General features: G+C 39.5%; 1 protein-coding gene across 2 annotated transcripts in view; it reads right to left on the reverse strand.

Annotated features, from left to right (window-relative positions):
* Positions 1-4,134, reverse strand: part of LOC135706445 (homeobox protein abdominal-B-like) — a 106,029-nt gene extending 101,895 nt beyond the window's left edge. For both annotated transcript variants that reach the window (XM_065228053.1, XM_065228052.1), the window contains exon 1: positions 3,142-4,134. In XM_065228053.1, the coding sequence (XP_065084125.1) occupies positions 3,142-3,157 (16 nt within the window). In that variant the 5' untranslated portion in view covers positions 3,158-4,134. The remainder of the gene's footprint in view (positions 1-3,141) is intronic.
* Between the last annotated feature and the right edge of the window lie 22,526 nt (positions 4,135-26,660).

A 26,660-nucleotide genomic window follows, 5' to 3' on the forward strand; every position in this document is an offset into this window, starting at 1 on the left:
CCATACTCTGTTTTTGTTTGGATTATATTTTATAATAAATTTTTTATTGGTGATGAATGATGTTTACTTAAACATGCAGTATTCAACATAACGCAGAAAAAAACGAGCATCAAAATAAAAATATTTGAGGTAAATATAAACGTAATCTCAGTTTGATTTGGCCACAAAAATAAACTAGGTTGTTTCAAACGTATTTAATGTTAAAAGTCATGTGACATCAATGTTTAGAATAAAAATCATTATACGTTCGTCTTCGTTCCTTTATTTAAAGTCGGTCTCTGTTCCGCAGTGCCTAGTGCCAATCACCGACGGACATCGATTGCAATCCATTAACGGCAATCGAATGTGCAGGCGGCAACTTCCACATCTGCGTATGATATCCGAAGGAAGACGCGACAAGACATTTTTATGCCTCAGAAAAATCTCACCGATCTCGGCTGGGATTGAACCCAGTATATTTAAAAAATATCCGTGTTGAAAATTAACGTGAATTTTTGTTTGATTTGACAAAAACATTTTTATATTAAACATGATTTTCGTATTTTATATTAAGAAAAACAAAGGGGAAATGAAGGTAATGTCGGCCTAAGTGTCCTAAATTTGGGCCCATACATAAATTCAGCAATCGACTAAATTTTCAATAGCGACCAAAAATAGACATTACACCACCCCAATGACGTGTTCATATAGATAAAATTAATAAATAGCAGATTTTTAGCGATGGGCCCAACCTTATATCGATAGGCCAACATTAAAGCCATTTCCCCTCTCTATTTATGATAATAAATTATCTTCGAATGCGCGATAACACAAATAAAAATGCGCGATTAGGTTAAAACACCAGATTTAAATACGTTGCAGACACTAAGATGATTCAAACTAAGCGTGTGCTTTTCTTTGCATTATCGCCATCCGTATCCGTATCCGTATCAGAAGTGACGCGATGGCACTTCTCCAATATTCCTCCCCATTGTCCGTCTTTCCATGGGCAAACTTAAAAATAGGGGAGAACAGCACATAATGCACCCCTGGGGTGTAATGCCCACTTGTAGAAAACAGCGATAACTTTTCCTCAGATTTTTTTCCGTGTAACGAATTGTATTTGTTTTCATCTGAAAGTTTCACAAATAATTCCTGATCATTAAATCATATAGGGGAAATTGATGTCATGTCAGCCTAAATGCCTCTAATTTGGGCCGATACATAGATTCAGCAATCGACTAAATTTTCAATAGCGACTAGAAATATCAATTAGTATCGTCCCAATGACGCGTTTAGCTAGATAAAATAGATCAATAGCAGATTTTTAGCGATGGGCCCAATCTTAGATCCATGGGTCAACATTAGAGCCATTTCCCCTAGTTATTGACATACCGATTCGATGAAAAAATTGAATTTTGTTCAAAACATGACACAGTTGTTAAAATTATCGACTACAAATTATGCTTTAAACAACATAGCACTTTTCGTTTATTTTTAATATATTTAACTTTATTAATAACAGTTTAACACTATTGAGACCTTATTTCTGATGTAAAATAAAGGAATACTCATTTGAAATATCTCATGCCTTTGTATTCTCTACTTGCAGTTTATGGTTTTTCTCTATCAAGCAGTGCCTTTTACCCCAACGTTCTGGTGCGTTTTGTCCATTGTTGTCGTGCGTCTTGCCCCAATGTTGTAGTGCATATTGCACCATGAATCAGTTGAAAAAATTGTAATGAACCATAATGCAAGCAACTGACGATTTTGCTTAAACGGTACGTTTTTCACCATCCTTCATTGTTCAGGGGCTTTTTATTGCCAGAACTCCAAGCCAATAGGAAACGATGAGTCCCACAGGACACGACTTGTTCGTTACCGATCAACTTGACACACTGAATATATCCGTGCTGGGAAGACAGTTGCACACCAACTACGATTCTTCCACAATCTTGCAGATGCGTATAGAGCAATCGTTTCCCCGGAAGGAATGCACCGTTTTCGAGAGAGGGCATCAATGGTGGTAACCGGCGTTTGATGATCGTATAATGTCTCCACATAGAAAATCTCAGCGACCAGGGGCTACATTGCGCATCTCGAAACGAAACATTTTTTTTACGAATGCCTGTATGAAAAAGTTTATCGTTTCAAGATGCGCAATGGGGCCCTAGTCCTATCTTTCGTACACGAATATAATTATTGGGAATTCTTCCGGAAAAACACCCCGGTAACAACGTGTGACTGTCCACTCAGAGTATTCACCAGCTCCAGTGTCACTCCGTCAGCTCCTGATCTCATTGGCCACTGCCAAAAACTTCAGATCCTGCGAAATTGCCAGCGAAAGAACTACCGTCTTCTGCGCTTTTGATCCCATAAACCGTCCCGCTTGGTCAGGTCCCACTGGACATTGATTCCATTATTATTCGTCACGTACAGAAGACAATGATCATCAGTCAAACACAGACACGTCGGCAACAGATGCTAGTTGATTTCGATATTATTGAAATAAGCATAATTTTTAATTGAATTTAAACAAACATATTTTGGTGTTAAAGTTGATTTTAATTTACTTTGGATAATTTATATGTTTCGAGTATAAACATTTATACTTTTGATTTAAATGAAAAAAAAATCGTATCCGTAATGAGAGGCTCCACCTATTGCGCTTTGTAGTTTGTATAAATGTATGAAATGAAGTAATTTAAAGTATAATTGATTCTTTACATAAGTCATTGGACAATATTTTCAACATATTTATGATAAGCCATCCCTAGCAGCACAATTGTCACAATAGTGCAACTTATTTCGATGGGAGTGTGCTGCTTTATTCGCCATGTTATTTATACATTGAATTCATTTTTATTACTGGATGAAACGCATCAAATTGTAATTTAAATAAATACTGAGAAACTGAAACACGCACATGAAAACCCTCACGCTGCTGTCTTGTCATCCCTCAACAAATATTTCACCCCCATTTGACACAACTTTAAACTACCCAGTACTTACTTTAGTGTCATTGATATGAAAAATACATATATTCTACAAATGGCTACACTAGTGTCTTGACTAAAAACTGAAAAATTAAATCCAAAACAAACCATACCAACCAAACGTTAAACACGCAAATGAAAACAATAATCCTACAAACATATTTACCTTTTTTAATGATCATAACTTGTTTGATTTTAACTTTTTGCTCGCGTTTATGTTTCTCTTCTATCGATCACTGCTGCAGCACGGGCCTTCATACACAACGTTTCGATTTTACAATTTCATTTTTGAAGTCATGTCATACAGAATACGTTGTGTATTGACATAAAAATGCGACAATTTCGAAAAATCACTCACACTAACACAGTATATTTTAATTTTATGCGTTTCTTCTCACTTCTGTCTAGTTTCACTATCTCGACAATCTTTACTGTTGTTCCGTTCACTATCACCACTGCCACTATTGGTCGACGTGAACGCGTACATGCGTGGGCACGAGCAGTGAATATTAAAATCAGCTAATTATTTATTTATATTTGTTTTAAAACGATTTATTATTTTGCTCCTCCAGTCACTTTGCCAGAAGGCAAAAGTCGTATATGAATTTATTGTTTATGATTATTGCGATGTGTTAAATTTACGCGTATTTAACCGCCTTATCCTCTCATCACCTTCTTTTTGTCTTTCTTCGAGCGCTGATGTTATAAATATTTTAATAGATCATTATGATTTTACACTTGTTTCTCGGCTTTCCCATGTTATTAGATATTGATAGCAACAATATAACTAAAACTATAAAATGAAATTATACGCAAAAAAAACAAACAACTGAAAATGTGTGCCGTAGCGTATTTTTGCTCGTTCCCGGATCGACCTGCTCTTGATCACCAATTTTTTCCCGCTGCTTCCGATTTTCACTGCCTTCACTCACCGAGTGTGATAAACGATTATGATGGAGTATATAAATTTTTATTGAACGTCGCACTCTAAAAAAAAATCAACTCTCGCTCGGACCCGGCTGCGACTGCTCGGTTCGGGATTCGCTTGAAGCTCTGGTAAAGGTATAATTTTCCTTATTTTTTGTCTGCTCTCTGTGCGTTGTTTTTCCTAGTGGGTTCCACAGCTCAAGCATCTCTCGATTACTGTTTCTCTCTTACACACACACAGGGATGCTCGCACTGTAGCTCTTTCGCTCCAACGTGACCGGAGATAGGAGCCCAGTGGGGTTTGATTCAAACCGGCTATGTTTTCTCTGCTGAGAAGTGGAGGAAAAAGCGCCAACCGAACAACTTCGATGCAAAGAAACGCTCCAACTCGGACTCGGCGACGCGAAGGACGGCATCGAAATTGAACGCATGTGTTCACCAAACAACCCGTCAAATCGTACTGAGCGAGAAAGAGTGGGTCGTTGTAGTCGTGACATGGCCGCCATGGCTTCGTTCAGATGTTGATTTTATGTACATAAAAAAAACCTCTATAATGAATGCAATAAACTGCTGAGTCTCTGGGGCGCGGAGCAACCGTATGTACGTACCTCATTTTGAGTCTGCTCACCAGCCAGCACTGATACATAACGAGACGGGGCTACTTTTCTGCCCTGAAACTGCTGTTGTTGTTATTTTTTACTTCGGTGTAGAATTTCAAGACTTGGATCCGTATCGACGGTACCCTCTCGGGAGATGACGGCAATGGGTGCTCAGCGGAGCGTACAAGCTGTGCCACACAAGCAGACTCGCATTTTCAACTCATGCGCAGAAGCATTGGCAATAGTTTCACTCCCATACGGTCTACAGTGGTAAATATTGACTTTCCAAAAGGGCAATTTTCGAGCAAACAGCGATAGGACACGTCGTCCAAAAAAAGCAGTAGCCGGGAACGATTATGTCTCCCGATTATTGCCATGGCATGGTACACACACGCACATCCAAGAAACAATTTTCATCAGCATAAATTTCGCTTGGTTCATAAATCACTCCGACTAAATATACGATGTCGTGCCAGTGCGATGTGAAGCCAAACAAATCATTCCATTTTGGTCCCGTTCCATTCCGATTCCCTTTTCGGTGATGGGAATCGATTTTCTTCCATCCGCTCCGCTTCTCTGCGGCTTTTCTTGATTTTCAGCAACATTCTAAAATAGGGAGTGTGTCACTAAGGAATCAATTGCTGGTGGAAACCGTTGCCATCTTAAACTACATAAAGCGGAAAAGGGATCAAGCGTGTGGAAAAAGCTCATTTGTTCGCAGTTTATCCAGACGGGAAATTTACGATGTTTTCTGTCATTCCCCTGGCAATTGTTTGCTGGTTTGAAAAGTTTGGCGCCAAATTGAAGTCATTCGAAATTTGTCAACTCGTAATGGGAAATGGGACTTTTATGTCATATATTCAAACATCATTATAATTACGAAGCAACTCGCAAAACAAACGACAAACACATCAAATGTGAGGACGGGTTGCTTACATCCTCTGTATATTTTTCTTATGAGAAAGCAGACTTCAGCGAACAAGCTATCTTTTTTTTCTAAATTAATACTTTCATACAAATCCTTGCCATGATGATTTTATATGATCAATGTATTGGTGCGAAGAAATCTGATTCAAATAACACTAGTTTACAGCATTTTTGAACTCGGTAAGGTGATGATCATTTCCAATGCAAAATCCTACGCTGAATTCAATGCCGTGGTCAGAAAAAATTAAAGTAGAGCCATTTTTCAGATATACAAAAAAAATTATTTTTTGAATTTAAGACAAAAGTACGATTACTAAAATGTCAATATCTTTGGAACTAGTGCACCAATTTTAATTCTGTTTTTTATGAAAATGAAGCTTAATAAATTTGCTATCGTTTACTAGAATATTATGTCTTAATTAAAAATTTAATTTTGAAGTCATTTAAAAATTTACAGCATTTTTTTTTATTTTTCCTGCGAATTTTCCATAAAAATCTTGTTTTAATCAACATTTTTAATGGGATAAAAAGATTCAAAAAAATCATTCCATAATTTATTCTTAAAGTCCATTCAAAACCGGAGAAAATGAGCCTTTAATGGATGAAATCGGTTGGAAATTGTTGAAGTTATGAGCATTTTTGTAAAACACTTAAAAATGTTGCTGAAATACAACAACTTTAGAGTTCCTTTTCTAGGTGTCGTTGTAAACATCCAAATCGCATGTGAAGTTTTCATGGGAGATTTTTTTCTCTACATATCAATTTGATTAAGGCATATCAGGATTTAAAACCGAGTTGATACAAAAGAAATTTATTTAGGTTTTATTAAAAATGATTGAGAATTGAATGACTTTGTCTTCGATGTTTTGAACTTGTTTCTCGAATCAGAAACCAACAATAGTCACCCATCATTGCTTCATCCCAAAACCCTTGGTAACGACGTTTCATCATCTTCATTTGTTGGTGAAAGCGTTCGCCGTGCTCATCACTCTCGTCACCAAGATTTTCCGGGAAAAAATCCATGTGAGAATGTAGGAAATGTATCTTCAAAGACATATTCACACCTGTGTTCAGTGAAATAAAAGGATTTGAAATTAATTATATGTAACAAACACAATATTTTTGATTTATACCTATTTTCTCATAATTTTTGAGCAATTCATCGACGGCTTCCTCATAATCTGGGCTTCTGAAATTTCTTAAAAAGGTTGTGACAACACGCTGGAACGATTTCCACACTTCTTCCTCATCTGGTGTCAAAACTGTATTGAATGCGGAATCATTGAGCAGTTTTTTGATCTGTGGGCCAACAAATACACCTTCCTTTATCTTTGCGTCAGATAAATTTGAAAATACTGATTTGCAACGCTTTGACGAAATTTTTGAATAGCCCAAGTTTTATATGTAGTGGTGGAAGTATTATGCGTTCTTTTACCACAAGAGGATCATTTTTAACGTTGTCTTTACCAATTGTGAAATTATCCCGTTTTGGCCAATCTTTTCGGACGTAGTGTTCCTTAGGAGCTCGACTGTCCCATTTACACAAAAAACACATATATTTTGTGTATCCCTGTTGCAATCCAGTCAACATGGCAACCACTTTAAGATCGGAACAAATTTTCCAATTGTGTTGATTGTAATTTATCAAATTGAGCAATAGAGCCATTGATTCATACGTCGTATACATCGTTAAGCAATGTTAAAGAAAGAAAGCTGTCAAATTGAGTTGGTTGCGTTAGGTTCTCGCCGAGCGGTCTCACAAACACTAGCGTAAATTATATTGTTGAAAATATCGTGACAGCTGGTAGTGTTAGTGAAATGCACCGTATGCGTACACGTCCGCAGAAAGGCTTACTGGAAGTGGTGCATGAACCTAGGAGCGGGACAACGGCCAATCTTGGAACATTCAATTTCCATGATTTTACAAAAAATTTCATAACTTCGACAATTTCCAACCTATTTCATCCATTAAAGGCTCAATTTCTCCAGTTTTTAATGGACTTTAAGAATAAATTATGGAATGATTTTTTGAATCTTTTTATCTAATTAAAAATGTAGATTAAAGCAAGATTTTTATGGAAAATTTGCAGGAAAAATAAAAAAAAATGCTGTAAATTTTTAAATGACTTCAAAATTAAATTTTTAATTAAGACATAATATTCTAGTGAACGATAGCAAATTTATTAAGCTTCACTTTCATAAAAATAGATTTAAAATTGGTGCACTAGTTCCAAAGATATTGACATTTTAGTAATCGTACTTTTGTCCAAAATTCAAAAAATCAAAATTTTTGTATATCTCAAAAATGGCTCTACTTTAATTTTTTCTGACCACGGCATTGAATTCAGCGTAGGATTTTGCATTAAAAACGTTGGTCAACCACTAAAGTTCACACTTTTTATGTTGTTTTGTAAACTAGTGTAATTAGCGAGCATATATTAAATAAAGACTGGAACGCGCATATATTTAAAGGAAAAAAAAGGTTCTTTAATTCTTTTGATTAGCCAAATCCGAACTGCCGTGCCATCCGCTTAACCCCTTCTATTAAATTTTGCATAGTGGTCTCATCGACCTTATTCGCCGCCGAACGCCAACTGCTGCTCGTTTTCTATGGATTTATTAGTTTTTTTGACATTCCGTTTGACCAAGGCCCAATACCGTTCGACAGGGCGGAGTTCTGGGCTGTTGGGAGGGTTTTAGTATTTGGGTATCAATACCACGTTGTTCGCATCGTACTACTCGATTGCTTTTTTCATATTAGGGGCAGCTCGCCAAGTCCGGCCAGAACAGCACAGGTCTATTATGTTGCTTTAGGAATGGTAGCAGCCGCTTTTCCAGGCACTCCTGGACGTAGATCTTGATTGATGGTTCCCGTAGTGATGGAAATACCGCTTTTTAGACCACACGTGCATATGGCCTGCCAGACGGGATATTTTTTCGTGAACTTCGATAGTTTGATGGTTTTGAAAATTTCAGCCACCTTCCCTTTTCCTGATGCGGTATAAAACTCCTGTCCCGGAAGCTGCTTAAAATCCACCTTCACATAAGTTTCGTCGTCCATGACGACACAGTCAAACTTTGTGAGCAGATTCGTATACAGCTTTCGGGACCGCTGCTTTTCCGACGTGTTTTGTTTGTAATCTCGGTTCGCCACCTTCACCTTCTTAAACGTCGACAACCCGGCTCGTTTCTTGACCCGCTACACAGTAGCATAGGAGACATTGAGTTTGCCAGCAACGTCCCGGATGGAGTGGTTAAGATTCCGCTTATATTTCACCACCACCTTCTTCGTCGTCGCTGCCACGTCCGGATTACAATTTCCGCCGCTTCCAGGCTTCCTGGCGGTCAACATACGCTCCCCGAACACTTTTAAAATGTTTGTCACGGTCGATTTGGCCACATCCAGTAATTTTGCCAACTTGGCGTGTGAGAACGTCGCTGCTCCTCTTGCTTGGACGTCATTTTGAAAACTGGAGAGCAAACGGTGAAAACTCATCATAGTAACCATTGTATATACACTCAACTTCCAAATGCAACATTTCAGGTTTTTTATGCATTTTTAACAGAAATACACCAATTTGAAGTTGACCAATTGTTGCGCGTTCCAGACTTTAATTCATTAAGAAGTCTTCCGATAACTCCAGTACAGTATTTATGCGGTTATTCTGTATGAAAGATACAAAGCTATTACTTATTTTTTATCAATTTCCATCTAGACTAAATTCATGATTATTTTCGACTACTCATTGTAGCACGGAAACTAAGTTCGATAGCATTGGGTTCTCCTCACTATTTGATTTGATCAAGCTTAATAACCTTTGATTGTCCTATATATTTCACTGTAAAGGGTGTCCACGATGAAATTGCCACACACAAAATTGATTCGCAAAATTCGAGTTTTCATCCGATTGCCATCAAATTTTCAGGGATTGAGAAATAACTATTAAACTTCATTTTACCATTTTACTCGTATTTTATTTACAGTCCATACGCAAACGCCCGCACCTTGGCCTTAACCCCGGCCATAAGATTCTGCACAACCTGTGAATCAACCGTTTTTTGCATGTAAACCCATACTTTCTTCAGTTCCTCGACTGTCTTCACTACCTTAGGTCGTTTAAGAAGGTGCTGCTTCATAATCGCCCAGTACTTCTCGATGGGGCGGAGCTCCGGAGTGTTGGGAGGGTTGAACATTTTCGGCACGAAATTGACCTTATTGTCCGCATACCACTTCAGCACGTCCTTGGAGTAAAGGCATGAGGCCAAATCCGGCCAGAAGATTGTTGGGACGTTGTGGGCCTTCAGGAGAGGAAGCAGCCGCTTCTGGAGGCACTCTTTTATGTACACCTGTCCGTTCATCGTGTCCTGGGTCACGAAAGGTGCACTCCGCTTCCCGCACGTGCAGATGGCTTGCCAAACCAGGAATTTCTTCGCAAATTTAGACATCTTCTGAGTGCGGACATGCTCCGGAACGCTGAACTTATCCTTGGCCGTGAAAAACAGGTTGCCGGGGATCTGTTTGAAGTCGGCCTTCACATATGTTTCGTCGTCCATGATGCAGCATTCAACTTTCGTCAGCATGTTGAGGTACAACTTCGTGGCACGGGTTTTGGCGGACTTGTTCTGCTTCTCGTCGCGATTAGGGGCCTTTTGTACCTTGAACGTTCGAAGCCCAGCCTTAGTTTTGGCCTTCTGGACAAAACTTCGGCTTAGGTGCAGCTTCTTAGCCACATCCCTAACGGAGGCGTTCGGATTTCGGTTGAAGGCCCCAACTACGCGGTTGTGATTTTTGGTGTTGTACGGAATACTTTTTCCTTCACTTCTGGGCTTCCGATCGGTGGTCAACCGTTCCTCGAACCGCTTAATCACTCGCGACACCGTGGAATTCGCGATTCCCAACGTTTTAGCGATGGAACGATGCGAGAGATCCTTGTTCTCGTGATGAATGCGCAAGATTTTATCACGCACGAGCTGTTCTTTCGACTCCATTTCCGCGAGTTTTGATCACAGGACTTTAAAACTTGCAGGATGTAAATAATGCACTTTGAACTAAATCCACCCAAATTTTCATTAAATTCTACCCAACGGTTAAAAAGTTAGAGCAATTTCATAGTGTGGCAATTTCATCGTGGACAGGGGGTGGGCAGTGAATTTTCAATTTTAAATTCCCGTAGTTATTTGTGGGAAAATTATCTTCAATAGAAAAACCCTAATAAAGATAACCATAAAAGAGAGCTTAACGTTGTGTTAGAGGTATCATCCAAACCATTTGTGGGATAGTTTACCCATCCGGAATACAGTTCGTTTATGATATTTGCTTATTAGGGAACTGTATAATTTAATTAATCTTTCAAAAATACTCCATTGATGGTTTGATCTAGAGAGGGTCTAGTACAAGAGAGGAATGGATTCAAAACAAACTGCCTTCTAGGAACACTGCCTCGATTGGCTTCGGCTTTGACAGTTAGCTTGGTTCACAACCAGCCAGTCCGCTCCTCTCTTATACTAGACCCGATTTACAGTCATCCCACAATGATGGGTCAGCTAATAATAGTTATTAATCCACCAGTTCAGCATGTTAGTCAACTGGAAGTGATCTTCAAATGTGGAGTGATTGTATAAAATATACAAAAGTAAATGATATTATCATAGAGATGAACTAGCCTAAGGCTAAAATTCTCTTTAATAAAGCTTTAAAAAAAATGATATTATCGTGATAGGTATGTAGAAACATCAATTTAAATCACTTGCCTAAGCTCAAAACGTCTTACGTTTGCAAATCCCCAGAACCAGAGCCTACTGAGCACCTGAGTCATGGGATATTCTAACGATATCTAGACGGAACGTTATTGAGCTACAACGCAAGACCATGCTGGAGGTGGCTGAGTTAGATCCCCGGTCCGGTCTAGGAATTTTTCGTGTTGTAAAATATATCGACTTCACTAGGCATACAGTATGATTGTACGTGTCACACAATTATACTAGATTGCATTAAAAAAATGGGAAATTTTTAGAAACAAGCTAGAAAGAAAAAAACTACGTTACATAGAACCAAACTATTACTTTTACTGGAGAAAAGTGCTTATTGGTTTACAAGAATGAATTAGTTCATTTACTAGAATGAATTAATTCAAACCATTTCTGGTAGCTTTACGATAGCTAGCTGGGACCTTAGCCATGGCGCTCGAATTTTTATTTATAGGGTATTTTTTTTTCATTTTCTATGTCTGTTTGAGCAATCTTTCAAGTAATTGTGTTAATAATTCCAGATAGGGGCAAAGGACAAGGGTTTGCAATTTTCTCATAGCACCTCATGTTTCAATACGGGCCACGGAGCAATGTATCGTGGAACAGAGTTTCAAGCGGAAATCGTGGCCATACTTGAATGTGTAAGTGTTTACGTAAGGAGAAAATATAGATGTGCAAATATCTGTATTTTTTCTGACAGTCAAGCAGCACTAAAAGCGCTTCGTGCTTACAAATGTACATCAAAGATTGTTTGGGAATGTATTCTCTTGTTGCGACAGCTGTGCAAACAGAACTCAGTAAACTTATATTGGGTTCCTTGACACTGTGTCATTGAAGGGAATTAAAGGGCAGACGATCTCGCAAAATTAGGTTTCAATTCACCGTTTATTGGCCCAGAACCATACTGTGGAATATCAAACTGTACGGTAAAAATGGAACTCAAACGCTGGGAAGAACAAAGGGTGTTGGCCAACTGGATGGCCGTCACGAAGTGCAACCAGTCGAAAAGATTTATAACTCCAAATGTAACACATACCAAAAAGCTCTTGGAGCTCAATAAACGGGCTCTTAGTATATTTAGAGCGATATCTGCCGTTTCTATAGCATAGAACGTGATACCTCGGAACATCTGCTCTGCCTGTGCATTACACAGGCGTAGATCTATTTTTTTTTCGTAGTGTTATCTAACCTAGTGGAATTTGGTCTGCTAATCCTGGAAAGGTAGTTGGTTTCATAAACCATATCATACCTGACTGGGAAAGGACGGGTCCATACACTTAGAAAAATTCATGTAAATTTAGGTGCTCTGAGAGTGCCATATACGAGCGTCAATTTTGATATAAATTTGAGTCGTAACAGACGCGAAATATAGCACAATCAAACGTACTTTTCGTCGAGTAACGAACTTTTCAGTCCCGGAGCACTTAATATTACATTACATGTTTGTTTACGTCTCATCTTTTATGTCAAAGATGGATTCCGTCACGTGTAAAATTAGTTATTTCTAAGTGTGCAGACAATTAGCTGTTCGCTCATTAAATGGTGGTCTGCTTGCATGATACGAATAGTAAACAGGGGTACCACAAAAGTTCAAATAATGGACGCAGTGGTTCAACTACCCCCAACAACAACAACAAAATCGTGGAACTCCATTAAAAAAGGCTTGCATTTGTTTACAGAACAACGAACTTACAGACTCCGATCAACCGTCGCCATAAAAGTACTCCTCAGTTAGCAAATAATCCAGATTAGCACATGCAAATCTGGCTCAAAAATGGCGACAAAATCTGAAAGCGCAGATTTGTGTCTCTTGCAGTAATTGCAGGACCGGTTCTCATTCGGGTTGCACAGTGCAACAAAAGAGCAAAACTAATCTCCTGCTAATCGAGCTTCTCGAGTTGATTCATACTATATACATATTTTACTTTTCTGTTCGGGTTGAAACATTAAAATCCTACCTCATTAACATGTAGCACCACGAGTTGGCACTGCACTAAACCAAGGATCAATTATCCTTTTTCACCCCTCTCTACACCTACCCAAACCACCCAGTGGGGTCGTATAAAACTTTATCTACTCGCTCTAGCTCGCCGTAGTCCAAATAATCCACAACGGCGAAAGAGTTTCCATAGCAAAGGCACAAACTGCTGACATTGTCGTTTTCCCCCAAAGTGGGCCCTAGGAAAAGAATGTACGCCCGAATTGCACTGACTTAAACATTGTTTACTTTTGTCGGTTCCACCCAGTATGCTATATGTGAATATGTGATTGAATTTTTTACGACCTCCCAGAGACTAAAGCACTGCAAATGGCGATGGCTGAGTGATGAGATTGAAATCCGAGTTTAGCTTTCATTCTGCTGCTCTTCCAAGTGAGGAGGATGATGGCACGATGCTTATGCTGTAGGAACCATGGCGACAGTCCGATCGTCATCCGGACAGCGGTATACATTGGACACCCGGGCACGACACAATAATGGCTCAGGCTCAGTCTCCAAGACTCCTCTCCTTCGACGGCGGATCCAGTCTCGTTCAACGGTTGGCTTACATTTTAATTTTGCCGCTCCTCGCTTCTCGTTCACGTCTGGTACTTTCGCAATCACAACGCGTCCCATCCCGAGCTGAAACAGGATGGGAGTGAGTTTTAATTTAATTTTCATGTTTGCGCTCGTTAGCATAAAAATGAGGAGATTTAATCGTGTGTGTCTCTCTATCTCCCGTGCACACACAAACACTTATTATCTCGGCAAAATGCAGCGTCAGATACTTTGGTACTTTTATGCGTTAGGTTTCAAACATTGTATTTTCACTGGGCTTTATTTGCTTTTACTCGCTCCCCGAGTAGTTTATGGTGGCTTAGCATAGCGCGATGTGGACCTCTTTCGAAGCTAGAATATATTGCTTTTATTTACTGTAATTACACACATTTATCGCAATATTTGGCAGTAAGTCCAATGACGTTTCAATGTGTCCAAAATTGAAACCCATTTGACGAATTTGAAATCAAGAAGTGGTGTTAGATTTTACCCAAAATATGAAAAATTTGTGACAAATTCGATGGTTATATGTACCAGGCAAAAAAAAAACTATTAAAACGACATTCGAAATCTCTTATAGCATTTCTACGCCCACTAGCAAATTGGTTGGACATGACTCTCTTCGATTTGATAGTCTATCTGGAAGATAGAATTGATATTGAATTGATCGAAAAATTTGATCGAAACGATTTTATTTTGAAGTCCGGGAGATTCAAGGCTGGTCCATGAGCTGGAGACTGTTGGTATTTTATATTATTCTATATTGGAACAAAATTGGTCGAATATTTTACAGGCATATTTATATAATAATTATTAAAATTCTTATTTGTTTATATTCATATACTAGAATGTTCATGAAATTACAGTCTAGGAAGGATCTGCAATTTAATCTTAGTCTTCAAATTATAATATTTGATCAAATTTCGCGTTCTTTTATTAACATTTGAAATCGAAGAATTTATACTTACAATCTGTATCAGAGACATAAATTTCTTTAGTTACAAAATCTTGAAAGCATATGGGTTTGCGATCTCAAAACTATTTTTATTTTAACTCTCTGAATTTTAAGAATTTTTCATTGACATATATTTTGAACATTTTCTTATGTCTTAAATGTATTTGCACATATTAGGAAAAGCCAGACATTTAACAAATTATGAATTAGAAGTCCTAGAATTTAATGTTTTATATTTAATTGATGATTAAATATAGATGATCTAAAAAAAACTAGTTACAAAATCCATGGAATTATCTAACCCTGATAATTATGTAACATGAAAATTTCCTTAAGTTTGAGATCCTTAAAATCTTTATGAGATCCGAACAATATGTAATTTCATAACAAAAAACTTGAACAAACGATTGCTTGTTCTAAATCAGTATACTTTTAAGGCTCCCCCAAGCGTTGTTATGAAATAAAAACAATAAAATGTAATGTTTCGCCATTAAAATAACAGTAAGCTTCGCCATAAAAGGTTATATTATTGGACGAAGTGGAAATGTATGCAACAGGAAAATAAAATAACAAATAGCCTTGACGCCTTTTGATTGAATGACAGTTTCAGATTTTCTATTTAACCGTAGTTTAACAATACAAAAAAATGCTACAGGCCCCCCTAGGCCCCCTCCAGTAAAATATTCTAGCTACGCCAATTATTGCTACATTTCAAAGCCTTTTTTTCTCTGTTCGGGACCTAACACCACTGCGACCAGTAATTTAATCTATTATAGTATATCCCGTGTCCTTAGTTTAGTGCATGTAGTATTACTCCATCACTATTGAGAAATGATGAAGTATTCGATTTTTTTTACAGTTGCCACTCTTGCATTTATCGCAAGGATCCGACTCTAATTGAAAGGTCCCGCTATTTATACCCTTCAGAGTGTTGCAACACCCTCCAAAGGCGCGCTCCTTTGTAAGTCAAAATTGGATTCCTTAGCAACAAAAATAAGCAATGACACCGATAATAGAACCCTAGTCTTAACCACTTCAAACTAGGGAACAGCGAATAGAAGATTAGGAATCACATAGATGAAGACTAACTAACTCATTTTTTCGTTGTTTCAAGATCATCCTAGGTGGACAAAGCCGAGTCTTGTCACTATCAACAATGCATAAAAAGTAATAAGGACTAAGATGTGTTCCTTTGATAATCGTGTTCCCCTAGTTTGAAGCAGTCGGGACTAGGAATCGGTGGTAGATCTTACATCCCGTAACGTACCATGTAAAGGTGATCTACCCACGTTACGGGGTATGTCAAAGTCTTACTGCCAAATATCATGCTTGCTACGAATATCAGTATCGGAAGTGAAATTCAGTGCTGGAGAAATAACTAAAGGAAGGTCCATTGATTATGTCACGCAAATTTGGCCCATTTGAACCCCCCCCCCTTGCATGGACCTAATTTTTTTTTTTGTATGACTCGTCACATTTTCCAATACCCCCCTCCCCCCTTAAAGTATGACGTGATTAATGGACAATCCCTAATACCCATTGAAATTGTTGACACCACGCAGCATTCTTTAAGGAGGGGTTCCTTGAATTTGTGACAGTATATGTAATAGGTATGGGAAAAAGCGTGACATAGGGGGGAGGAGACAAAAAATTGAAAAACATGTGGATGTCATATTTGAATCGCCCCTAAGGTACAGGCACCGATTCCCGGTCATGGAATTTATCGGGTTGTAAAATGTTTCGACGTCTCTGGCTTTCGAAGCCTTAAATTGACAACTGCGGAAATGCCCAAAAAAATTCATGTTGAGGAGAAGTAGCCATGAAGGAGAATTCGTATGCATTATAATTAAGCCGATGAAATCGGTTCTATGCTTATTATAAACTTCATGTTCCACATGTTGAATTAACAAAGGGATTTTCTAATGGCGAAATAGTTCAAAATATAGAAAGGAAAAATATACCTCGCACAAATTAGTATGAGTCACCAAAATCCATTCGCTAATAACTGAATTGCCTTTTCAGCCACGCACAGCATGAATCGCCGTCTGATTAAAGATAATTGACCCAAACTCCATATTGGAGCATCGCTAAATTTTATGAAACAACCAACCTACGCCTCGGTTCTAATTAATGTTCCACCCATGCGATGATCCCACATACCGTGACGAGTGTTGGTTTTGTTTTCGTTAACATCCCCCCTCCCTTCCTATTGCAACTGGAGAACCAATCCACTATACCAGTATCTCCCGAATGCACCTAATGGGCTTTGCTCCATCGAAAAAGCGCTCTAATCATCATTAAATTTTTTATTTGTTTTTATTTTTGTTGTTGCAACGGAGCGCCGAGAGGAAAGTTGCCACAAATTCTAGTTCAATTGTTTCGGGAAGACGATACCGTTAGGCGCCATTCACAAACCCCCAGAAAACTCAATTCCACCGGAGATAAGAGGCGAAACTTTTCTCGCACGTACTGCTACTTCCAAAAATAATTACTTCGGCACCGCGCTCGAGGGTACTTAGTTCATTTGTTTCTCCATTTTTGTTTTCGTGAAAACAAAATTAGTTTCCCAAGCACCTAGTGAGATTTGCCCGCAGGCTATAAAGCAGGGTTCGCTCCCCAACGCACCACAAAATGGCTTCCCCTTGTTTGCGTGAACCAGGCCTTGCGTTAAGGTTGAATCCGAAACAAGTGCAAGAACCAGTTTAAAAAGCATTTTGTTGTATTCAGATTTAATTTTATCGCCCCGAACTCTGCGAGCTGCCGCTAGTCAGCCCGCGATGTTCTTTGATTCCCATGATTTTCATTATCAGCATCATCGCGAGGGTCTGCCTTTGATGGGATTTCCAGTTCCAGAGAACCTTGTAACACAAAAGACTGTGGAGATTCTTTGATTGATGATAATGTTTCTGTCCTTCGGTGCACGGTTCAAATGCCGTTGGAATTTCTGAACCATGCCAAGAAGGAAGAGGAAGGTCTGGTTCTGAAAGGTTTGTAATTCGATCCCGCCGCACCGCGTCGACAGGAGAATGGGTCACTCAAATAAGAGCAAATGGTGGCGGAGAAACGGAACGGTGGGAATGGTGGTACACTTGAATAAAAGGAAAAAGTATATTAAATAAATTAAAGAAGGAAGAAAAATATTTTTTACGACTGTGGTGATTAAAAACACATTCTGAAATGGTTTTCTTTCTCCCTTGCTCGGCGCAATCGTCTTGCAAGCTTTGGGTTTATTAAGGTTGGAAACCGTGAAGGGGAGTGAAAAAATACGAGCCGAAACTGAAAACGGAGCGAAACATGGCTGGTTCACTTGCCGTCAGCAACACTTGAGGGGAATTTCCACTATAATTAGAGGAAACCAGCTCCGGGAAGAGTCTCCAGTAGGTGAAGGGAAATCGTGAGCATGTGGATGGTGAGGAGTTCTAACCTCTTGACTTATTACGAGGTATTAATTAGGAGTTAACACGCAACTTGCCCTCTCATGTGTCTTAAGTTTTAGTTAATTAAAATTCAATATAATGCTTGCCTGGTATCGCTCCGTGCTAAATCATGAAGTGTATCAAAGTATTTGCGTTCACTTAACTAATGGGAGCTCCACGGACTAGTATAGTCCTTATGAAAAATAAGGGCTGTGTTCGAGACACGACCATGGTGGGTATAGCACGGTGATACAGCACTATATGGGCGAGGAGTCCTTGAACACGACTACATTGCTAACGCTGTACTACGAAAATATTTTTGTTCTTCCAGTAGTTTGGGAGTTCAAAATATATACCATGCTTCTTTGCTTCAAAAATATTAAGTCCTAAAATATGAAGTTCGGAATTTTTAAATCAAAACTATTTGGTGGGCCTCCCGATAGCCTAATCAGTAAAGGCGTGGCATTTCATGTCAGAGGTGACTCGTTCAATTCCCAAAATTTATTAAATTGGAATATTTATCGGCTTTCTTGGGAATAGAGTATGGCCTACTACGAGACGAGATGGGAGAGCTACTTGGTTTATTTATTTGCCAATATCAACAGACTAACCTGGGGCTTCATTGAGTATGTTAACTAAATAAAAAAATAAAGTGACTGATCTTTTAAATTTGTCGAACCTCTTAACGGAATCTCTTTATGAAGAGCTTTGAGTGTGTTGGTTTATTTCCTTTAAATTCCATTATAATTGCTTTTCTTTTGAAAGATACGCTTATTTCGTCTACTATTTGCAGACTTCATCAGTGCCAAGCACCAAGTGTCAAGTGGTGTTGAGTACTTGGCACTAATGAAGTCTGCAAGTAGTAAACGTAATACGAGTATCTGTCAAAAGATAAGCAATTATAACGAAATTTAAAGGAAATAAACCAACAAACTCAAAGCTCTTCACAAAGTGACTGATTCATCTTGCCCCGTCTTCATAATAAAGCTTTTAAAAAAATATCTAATGGATCTAAAGATTGGGTCCATCAATTTTTTTTTTTTTTTTTTTTGAACAATGCGTCATCTGGGCAATACAAATCAATATAGGCTTCAAAGCGTATGAAAAATTTCAGGAGTGGTCATTAGAGTGATGCAAAATTTGAAATTTTCGCTCCACAATACTTAAACGATTCCAAATCGGGTCCTGACTAACCTCTCAAAATTTGAACCCATTTGGTGAGAAACTGAAATGGCACAAAGCATTTGAAGTTTGTATGGGAATTACTATGGTAAAAGCCAGATTTTTGTTCATGTCTATCTAATAATTCACCATATCGGTCTGCTTCAAAAGCTTTCAACTTTACTTGTAGGAAATTTTCAGAGCTACAACTTTGCTCAGTACCGCTTTTTGATTAAATGCAAGGATCGAAAGTTATCAATGGTTCAATGCGCTGATGTCTTATGATCATGCTCAATCAACTGCTCAGCAGGCAACATTGGTGCTTCTGGGGCGTTGAATAGGACACTATGTCACACTGCAAAATACAGTGTTGCCTACAGAGCAGCTGCTTGATCATGTCATAAGTTTACCAATCTCTTAAATAATTAATAACTTTTTCCTGTCTCGTTTTGCATAGAAACGATCTTCAGCAAAGTTGTAGCTGAGTAAATTTTCTATAAGAATGGCTATCGAACTGTTTCGCAACTCAATATGGAAAAAAATGGAAGGCAATGAACAAAAAGTTGAGATTTCCCATAGTAATTTACATGTAAGCTTCAAATAGCTTGTGCGAAGTCTGTTTCTAACCAAATGAGTTGTAACTTTGGGAGGCTAATCAGGACCCAATTTGAAACCATTTAAGCACAGTGGAGTGAAAAAGTCAAATTTTGCATCAGTCTAGTGGTCATCCTATGCCATCTGATATGTACACCATTCAATTCTCGATTTGCGGGAAATCTCTGGAATTTTTGAAAAATTCTAGGATTTGGGATGTGTCCCAGCTGTTTATCTCAAGGTTTTTTTAACGGCCCACACTTCCTAGATCTTGCTGTACCATCTTGCTCGCAGCGCACCTTTGCTTCTTGTAACGGCTGGTTTTGCGGGGTTTATGTCCAGCATTCTTACAACGTGTCCCGCCCATTATACATTTCCAACTTTAGCGACTTTCTGCATACTTAGTTCGCCATCGAGTTGGTACAGCTCGTGGTTCATTCTTCTCCTCGATACATCGTTTTCCTATACCCCCCGCCAAAGATGGTCCCTAAGCACGTATCGTTCAAAAATTCCAAGTGCTTGCAGGTCGTCGTCGAGCATTGTCCACGTCTTGTGACCGTAGAGAACTATTGAATTTATCTGCTGCAGCTGTTATCCGTCGTCTACAATGCCCTGTGGAACGAAGAACAATTCAGCGGCAACAGGGTGTCAACTTCCTAGAAAATTAGAAATCACCAGGGAATTCCATTTGTAACCTGGAAACTCAGGGTATCCCAGAGAATTTTCTTTAAATTCAGGGAAATATTTCTAAATCCTTATTATATGCATTAATGATATTACCAATGAAGTGGGAAAGTAAAAAGATTTATTGTTTTTGAAGCCTTAGACTTGAACAATTTAAATCCAGGCAATAGTTTGATGATGATATGAAACTATGCCACTCACTGTAGCAAGACAAATGTCTGTAGACTGTAGACTATCCTCGCTGTTCGACTTGATCAAGTTTATTAAACTCTAATTGTAATCAACCTGCCATTGTATGAAGGGCCAAAAACGGACTGGATGAAACCGTGGGCAACGGGATAAATCACAATCTCCTTCCAACAACAGGAACCGGTTTAAAAAACAGGCCATCCGACAGGAGGATGCCTCAATGAGTGGGGAGAAGAGCCCGCCCTCTATTCACGAAAAAATAGAGACAGGGAGTTGTCATTTTCACTCTCCCCATTCATTTTGCTTCAATCCGTACCCTCCCGTACCCAGCATTTAGTAATTCATATAATAATATAATGAAAATTATAAAAATAAAAATAAACTTACTTTTATGATTAAGCAACTCCAATCCAAAAAGAACTTCCTAGCGACAAAAACAAACGATGATACTGATATGACCATGCAGCAGAACCTGTTAACTGCTCGAATTAACAACTTCGGGAACACGGGAACAAGCCTTCTGAGCCTTCAATTAGAAGGCTTACTTACCTTACCTATCAGGCTAAGAGGCCTTGTTGTCCTCTCCTGTCCGAAGAAGTCGTCTCCACTCTACTTGATCCATGGCCACATTTCGCCAGCCTCGTAGTCTGCGAAGGGTCCGCAGGTCGCCTTCTACTTGGTCGATCCACCTTGCCCGCTGCACGCCTCTTCTTCTTGTTCCTGTTGGGTCACTTTCTAGAACCATTTTCACTGGGTCGTCGTGCGACATTCTTACGACGTGCCCAGCCCACCGTAGTCGCCGAATTTTTGCAATGTGGACGATGGATGGTTCTCCCAGCAGCTGGTGCAATTCGTGGTTAATTAACCTCCTCCACGTTCCGTCATCCATCTGCACTCCACCGTAGATGGTACGCAACACCTTCCGTTCGAAAACACCAAGGGCGTTGGTCCTCCACGAGCATAGTCCAGGTGGCAGTAGAGGACCACCGGTCTAATCAGCGTCTTGCGGCGGCGAATTTTATTCGACCGGAGCGCCCTCCGGAGTCCAAAGTAGGCACGCGTACCTGCCATAATGCGTCTTTGAATTTCTCTGCTGGTATCATTTTCGGCGGTCACCAGTGAGCCCAAATACACGAACACATTGACTACCTCGATTTCGGGGAGGGAGGCTAACATTGTCTTCCCTAGAACCTCTTCCTTTCATGTATTTTGTCTTTGATGCGTTGATGGCAAATCCAATCCGCCTAGCTTCAGCCTTCAGTCTGACGTACGTTTACGCCATCGTCTCAAAGTTCCGTGCCATGATATCAATGTCATCGGCGAAGCCAAGAAGCTGGATGGACTTCCTGAAGATCGTGCCACTCGTGTCTATCCCAGCTCTTCTGATCACACCTTCTAACGTGATGTTGAATAGCAGACACGAAAGTCCATCACCTTGCCGTAACCCCCTTCGAGATTCAAAGGGACTCGAGAGTGTCCCCGATACTCGAACAACGCACATCACTCGATCCATCGTCGCCTTGACCAATTGCGTCAGTTTATCCGGAAGTCCGTACTCGTGCATAATCTGCCATAGCTGATCTCGATCGATTGTGTCGTATGCGGATTTGAAATCGATGAACAAATGATGTGTGGGCACGTTGTATTCGCGGCATTTCTGCAGAACCTGCCGAATCGTTTTATCCGTGGTAGCGCGGGCACCCATGAATCCCGCCTGGTATTGCCCCACGAACTCTCTTGCAAATGGTGACAGGCGGCGGCATAGAATTTGGGAGAGTACCTTGTAGGCGCCGCTCAGGAGTGTGATCGCGCGGTAGTTGCAGCAATCCAACTTGTCGCCCTTTTTGTAGATTGGGCATACGACACCTCTCTTTCATCAACACCAGTTGCTTTGTTGTTCTTCAGCCGACCGATCTCCTCCTCAACTTCTTGAAGATCAGGGGCCGGAAGCCTGTCGTCTTCTGCGCGTGCTCCAAGGTCTGTTGCCGTGCCACCTTCGTTTTCTGCTGCTTCATCGTTGAGGTGCTCGTCACAGTACTGCTTCCACCTCTCAATCACCTCACACTCGTTCGTGAGAAGGTTACCGTCCAAGTCCTTGCACATATCGGCTTGTAGCACGTATAAGGCTTGTTCCCGTTAAATTTCCATTTTGGACCACATTGCAGATTCGAAGTACACAAATTAATCCACCACCTCGAACTCTGCTCCGTCAATTATCACGCTTCAGTCTATGAGAGCTCTATCACACTCGGTTCCTACAGCCGATAACGTCCACGTCGTCGGAAAAGCAGAAAAACTGACTGGATTTGTCAAAGTTCATGCCACACCTTCTAGCGCAATGTTGAACAGATAGAAGGTGATAATAAAGAAATGATATATTGAGCAAAAATTGCTTGAAATCATAGTTTCTAAAATTTTGCTCACATCTGAAACAATCTATAAACTCAAATATAAAATATAGATTATGGAAACACGTGTCTTTGACTGGGACTTTTATAAGTGGCGGCCCATATTTTGCACCAATAGAAACAATAAAATGCACCATAAAAAAGCAATAAATCATGTGTCACTTTTCAGATAGACCAATCTATATTGATCGATTTTCATCATCGAATCTCTCTTTAAAGGCGCCGGTGGTTTAGTGGTAAGCGTGATTACCTCTCACCCCAGCAAGCCTGAGACATAACCTCTCTGATCACGCCTTCCTTCGGAAGGGAAATAAAACCGTTGGTCCCCGGTTCATTCGAGTTGATGAGTCGATAGGTAGGGTCCAGGTGTGGGAGCTGCCTCCCTGACGTCGGTAGCATTGGTGCTCAGCACGGAAAACAAGATCGACGGAAAACAAATCGAGGAATAAAAATAACAACTCTCTCTTTCGTTAATAATTCGACTCCAAAAATATAAGATTGATAATACCATAGAGGTAAATCTAAGACTAGTAGGTCCCGAAATAACGTGCTCAACTTTTTGGCTCAGCTCTGGTACTCTCTTCGGTCCCAAGCTAATCGATTCACCCCTCGAAACATAGGAAAATCCACTAACCCCTCATTTTATGTGTCAAACTTTCATAGCGAATCAAAACAAACATAGTGTAGTACTAGAATTTCGACTAGAATGGGGTACGTCAATCGATTTGCTTGGGGCCAATAGGCTAGTCAAGTAGTGAGCCAATTTAAAATCGATAGTTTCGTATTGATTGTTGATAATACTTTCTTCTAACAGACTAGAAAAATTAGCCCGAAATATGAATGCAGCTATGTTATTAACGAATTGCTTAATAGAGATCAAGGAAACGGATACTCGAGACTCTTTAGCATGCTACCTAAAACAACACATCGTAGCATGCATCTACCTATTGGAGACTGAATTTAGGTCCTGGTTAGGTAAATTTTGACATGGCAGTGGATACCTGTTGATTTTTAGTACCTATTGATTAGTATATAACTCGTAGATAAAAGTGGTGTTGAGTACTTGGCACTGATGAAGTCTGCAAGTAGTAGACGAAATACGCGTATCTGTCAACAGATAAGCAATTATAACGGAATTTAAAGGAAATAAACCAACCCACTCAAAGCTCTTCATATGAAATGCGCCAATAAAAAATATGAAATGTTTCATAAACTTCATTTCATTTTTTTTTAGTACACTTCAAATTTTTCATTGGCTCATTTCATATTCTTTACACACTTAGAAATTATCGCCGATTTTGTTAATTTTTACCGAAATCTAAACAGCTGAACTTTTCGGTAAAATTTATGCAATTCAATTCAATTGCTTTTCTTCAAAGTAGCTAAATCTCCACTAAAATGACAAGATTTAATCATTTAAACAAGCTTGAACATGTTTTGATATTATTTTCAAATTCAATAGCCTTTAAAATGAAGGTCAAAGTTTGACCGAACGTTCAGCAGTTCTGATTTCGGTAAAATTTACCGAGCACGGAAACAAAATCTGTGTGTAGGAAACATTTAATCTTTTTAGGGAACATTCAATCTTTTAAAGCTTCAATAGAAAGCTTGCCCATCGCTCTGCTCTTCTATCTATACAAAATGCGGGCAGGGCAGTGAATGTACGCATCAATAAAAAGATTTAATGCTCCCTAAAAATAATAAATGCAACAGCACTTTCTAGGGAACATTTATCTTGTATAAGGAGAATTTTTACTGTGCAATTGTGCTTATTTATCGTGATTCCACATTTTTTTAGCATTAAAAGTAAATTATTGGCACATCTGCCTATTTTTTATGAGTTTTATTTTACGGAGATGAACTAGCCTACGGCTAAAAATCTCCTAAATAAAGAAAAAACAAATGAGGTATTTTTGAAATTATATCGATAATTAATATTAGTTAAAAGTGCAAATTTATCAACGAAAGTGTACCTTTTTATCCTTGTGACAGTGAATTGATGAAAATGAATACCCATTTCAATAATTTAAAGGAATCAACCAAAAATCATCGATTGAACGTTCCACATGAAACACAAATAACGTATATTCTTCTAAAGAAGAGACAACAACAACAAAAAACCGGGAAAGAAAGAAAACGAACAACGTTTTAATGGAATGAATAAATCTTCTCCGCGACAGGTTGAGAAATTCGATCGACGTTCGTTGGCGTGGCACGGAAATACCTTATACTGATTGCTGTTTTGGTCGTTGGTTCAGAAACGCCACGAAGAGCTGCAGCGTGGTCTGATTTCACGATAGTAGGAAATTCGCCCTGAGAAACCAGGCAACGCGAGTTCTTATTCCCCTTTCCGACGAAGTTGATTGGGGAGGGCAAAAGCACATGGCGTGCCCATAAATCTTGCCATGTCTGACAAAGGAGTTGAACCTCGTCGGAACTGGTCGTCTCGGGCGACGATATCGATCCTGGCCAAAGTTGCCAATAGCGATGTTCCCTCGCTGTGAGATGGTAGTACCATACAGTCGAAATCTAATACGAAGGGTGCCACTGATGTCCCTGGCAACCATGGTAAATTAAAATTACTCTTATTCCTAGTCAAACTAGGGGGAGGACCACCGGTAACTATGGCAGTTTGCTGACGCTTCACCGAAAGGACTCAAATTTCAGCATATTTTACGAGCGTAATTTAAGTTCGTTTGCTTAATGAATCCTCCGGAAGCGGTCCTTTCTCCGATGGGTGGTTTTCCTAGTGTTGGCAACTATATCGTAAATCAGGACCTAATAACAAAAGCTTCAGCTGACGCCAGCAGAAACGGTACGGAAACCGCAGAGTCGGATTGGTTGGGAAAAGCAATGCGAGTGGTTATAAAAGTCATCGTCATAAACCATGCCGCAAACAACACCTTTTCTTATCTTCATAAGCCAAGCCAAACTGAAGAAGGAATTCCCTGCGGTTTGAAGGACTTTGTCCGAGCGCAAGCCAAAGTAAGGTGTGAAACCGCTTACGGCAGATACCAATTACGGTGGCCGTTGATTACTTTTTGAACAAATGTCCCATCTAGGTTGTTTCAGGAAGTGCGCCAATGTTGAAAGCTACGATGTACTTCAAACATATGTACAGCCAAGTTCGATTCAGACAACATCGTACAAAAAACTTTTGGATCAGCCTTCATCCCACCACCGGTGCACTGCCGACTAGTACGGTGGATGGTTTATGGCTTTATTGCACCGGAGCTCGTAAAGGTGTTGTGTCTTTTATGGACGCTCGAAAGCGTGCTCGCCATTGCCTTCGATGAGTGCTATTCTGATGAGCCGAAGCTGCCCAACTGGTCAAATTCCCAGCCACAAGAATCATAAGCCCTAATTGTGGTATTGTAAAATTTTCTTTGATTTCGGTTAGTTGGAAAGATAAGAAATCTAATATGTTAGCCGCCATGGTTCGTCTAGATTGCAGTCATATTGTGGGAACTTGGCAACCATGGTGGTCGCCCGTATCGGATGAAATTTACAGTGCCTCTTATTGTCATAAAAATTTAGTAAA

The sequence above is a fragment of the Ochlerotatus camptorhynchus genome, unplaced genomic scaffold, assembly GCF_037179485.1.
Source record: "Ochlerotatus camptorhynchus isolate MF236.1 unplaced genomic scaffold, CSIRO-AGI_Acam_v1.1 ptg000278l, whole genome shotgun sequence".
NCBI classification, from domain to species: Eukaryota; Metazoa; Arthropoda; class Insecta; order Diptera; family Culicidae; genus Ochlerotatus; species Ochlerotatus camptorhynchus.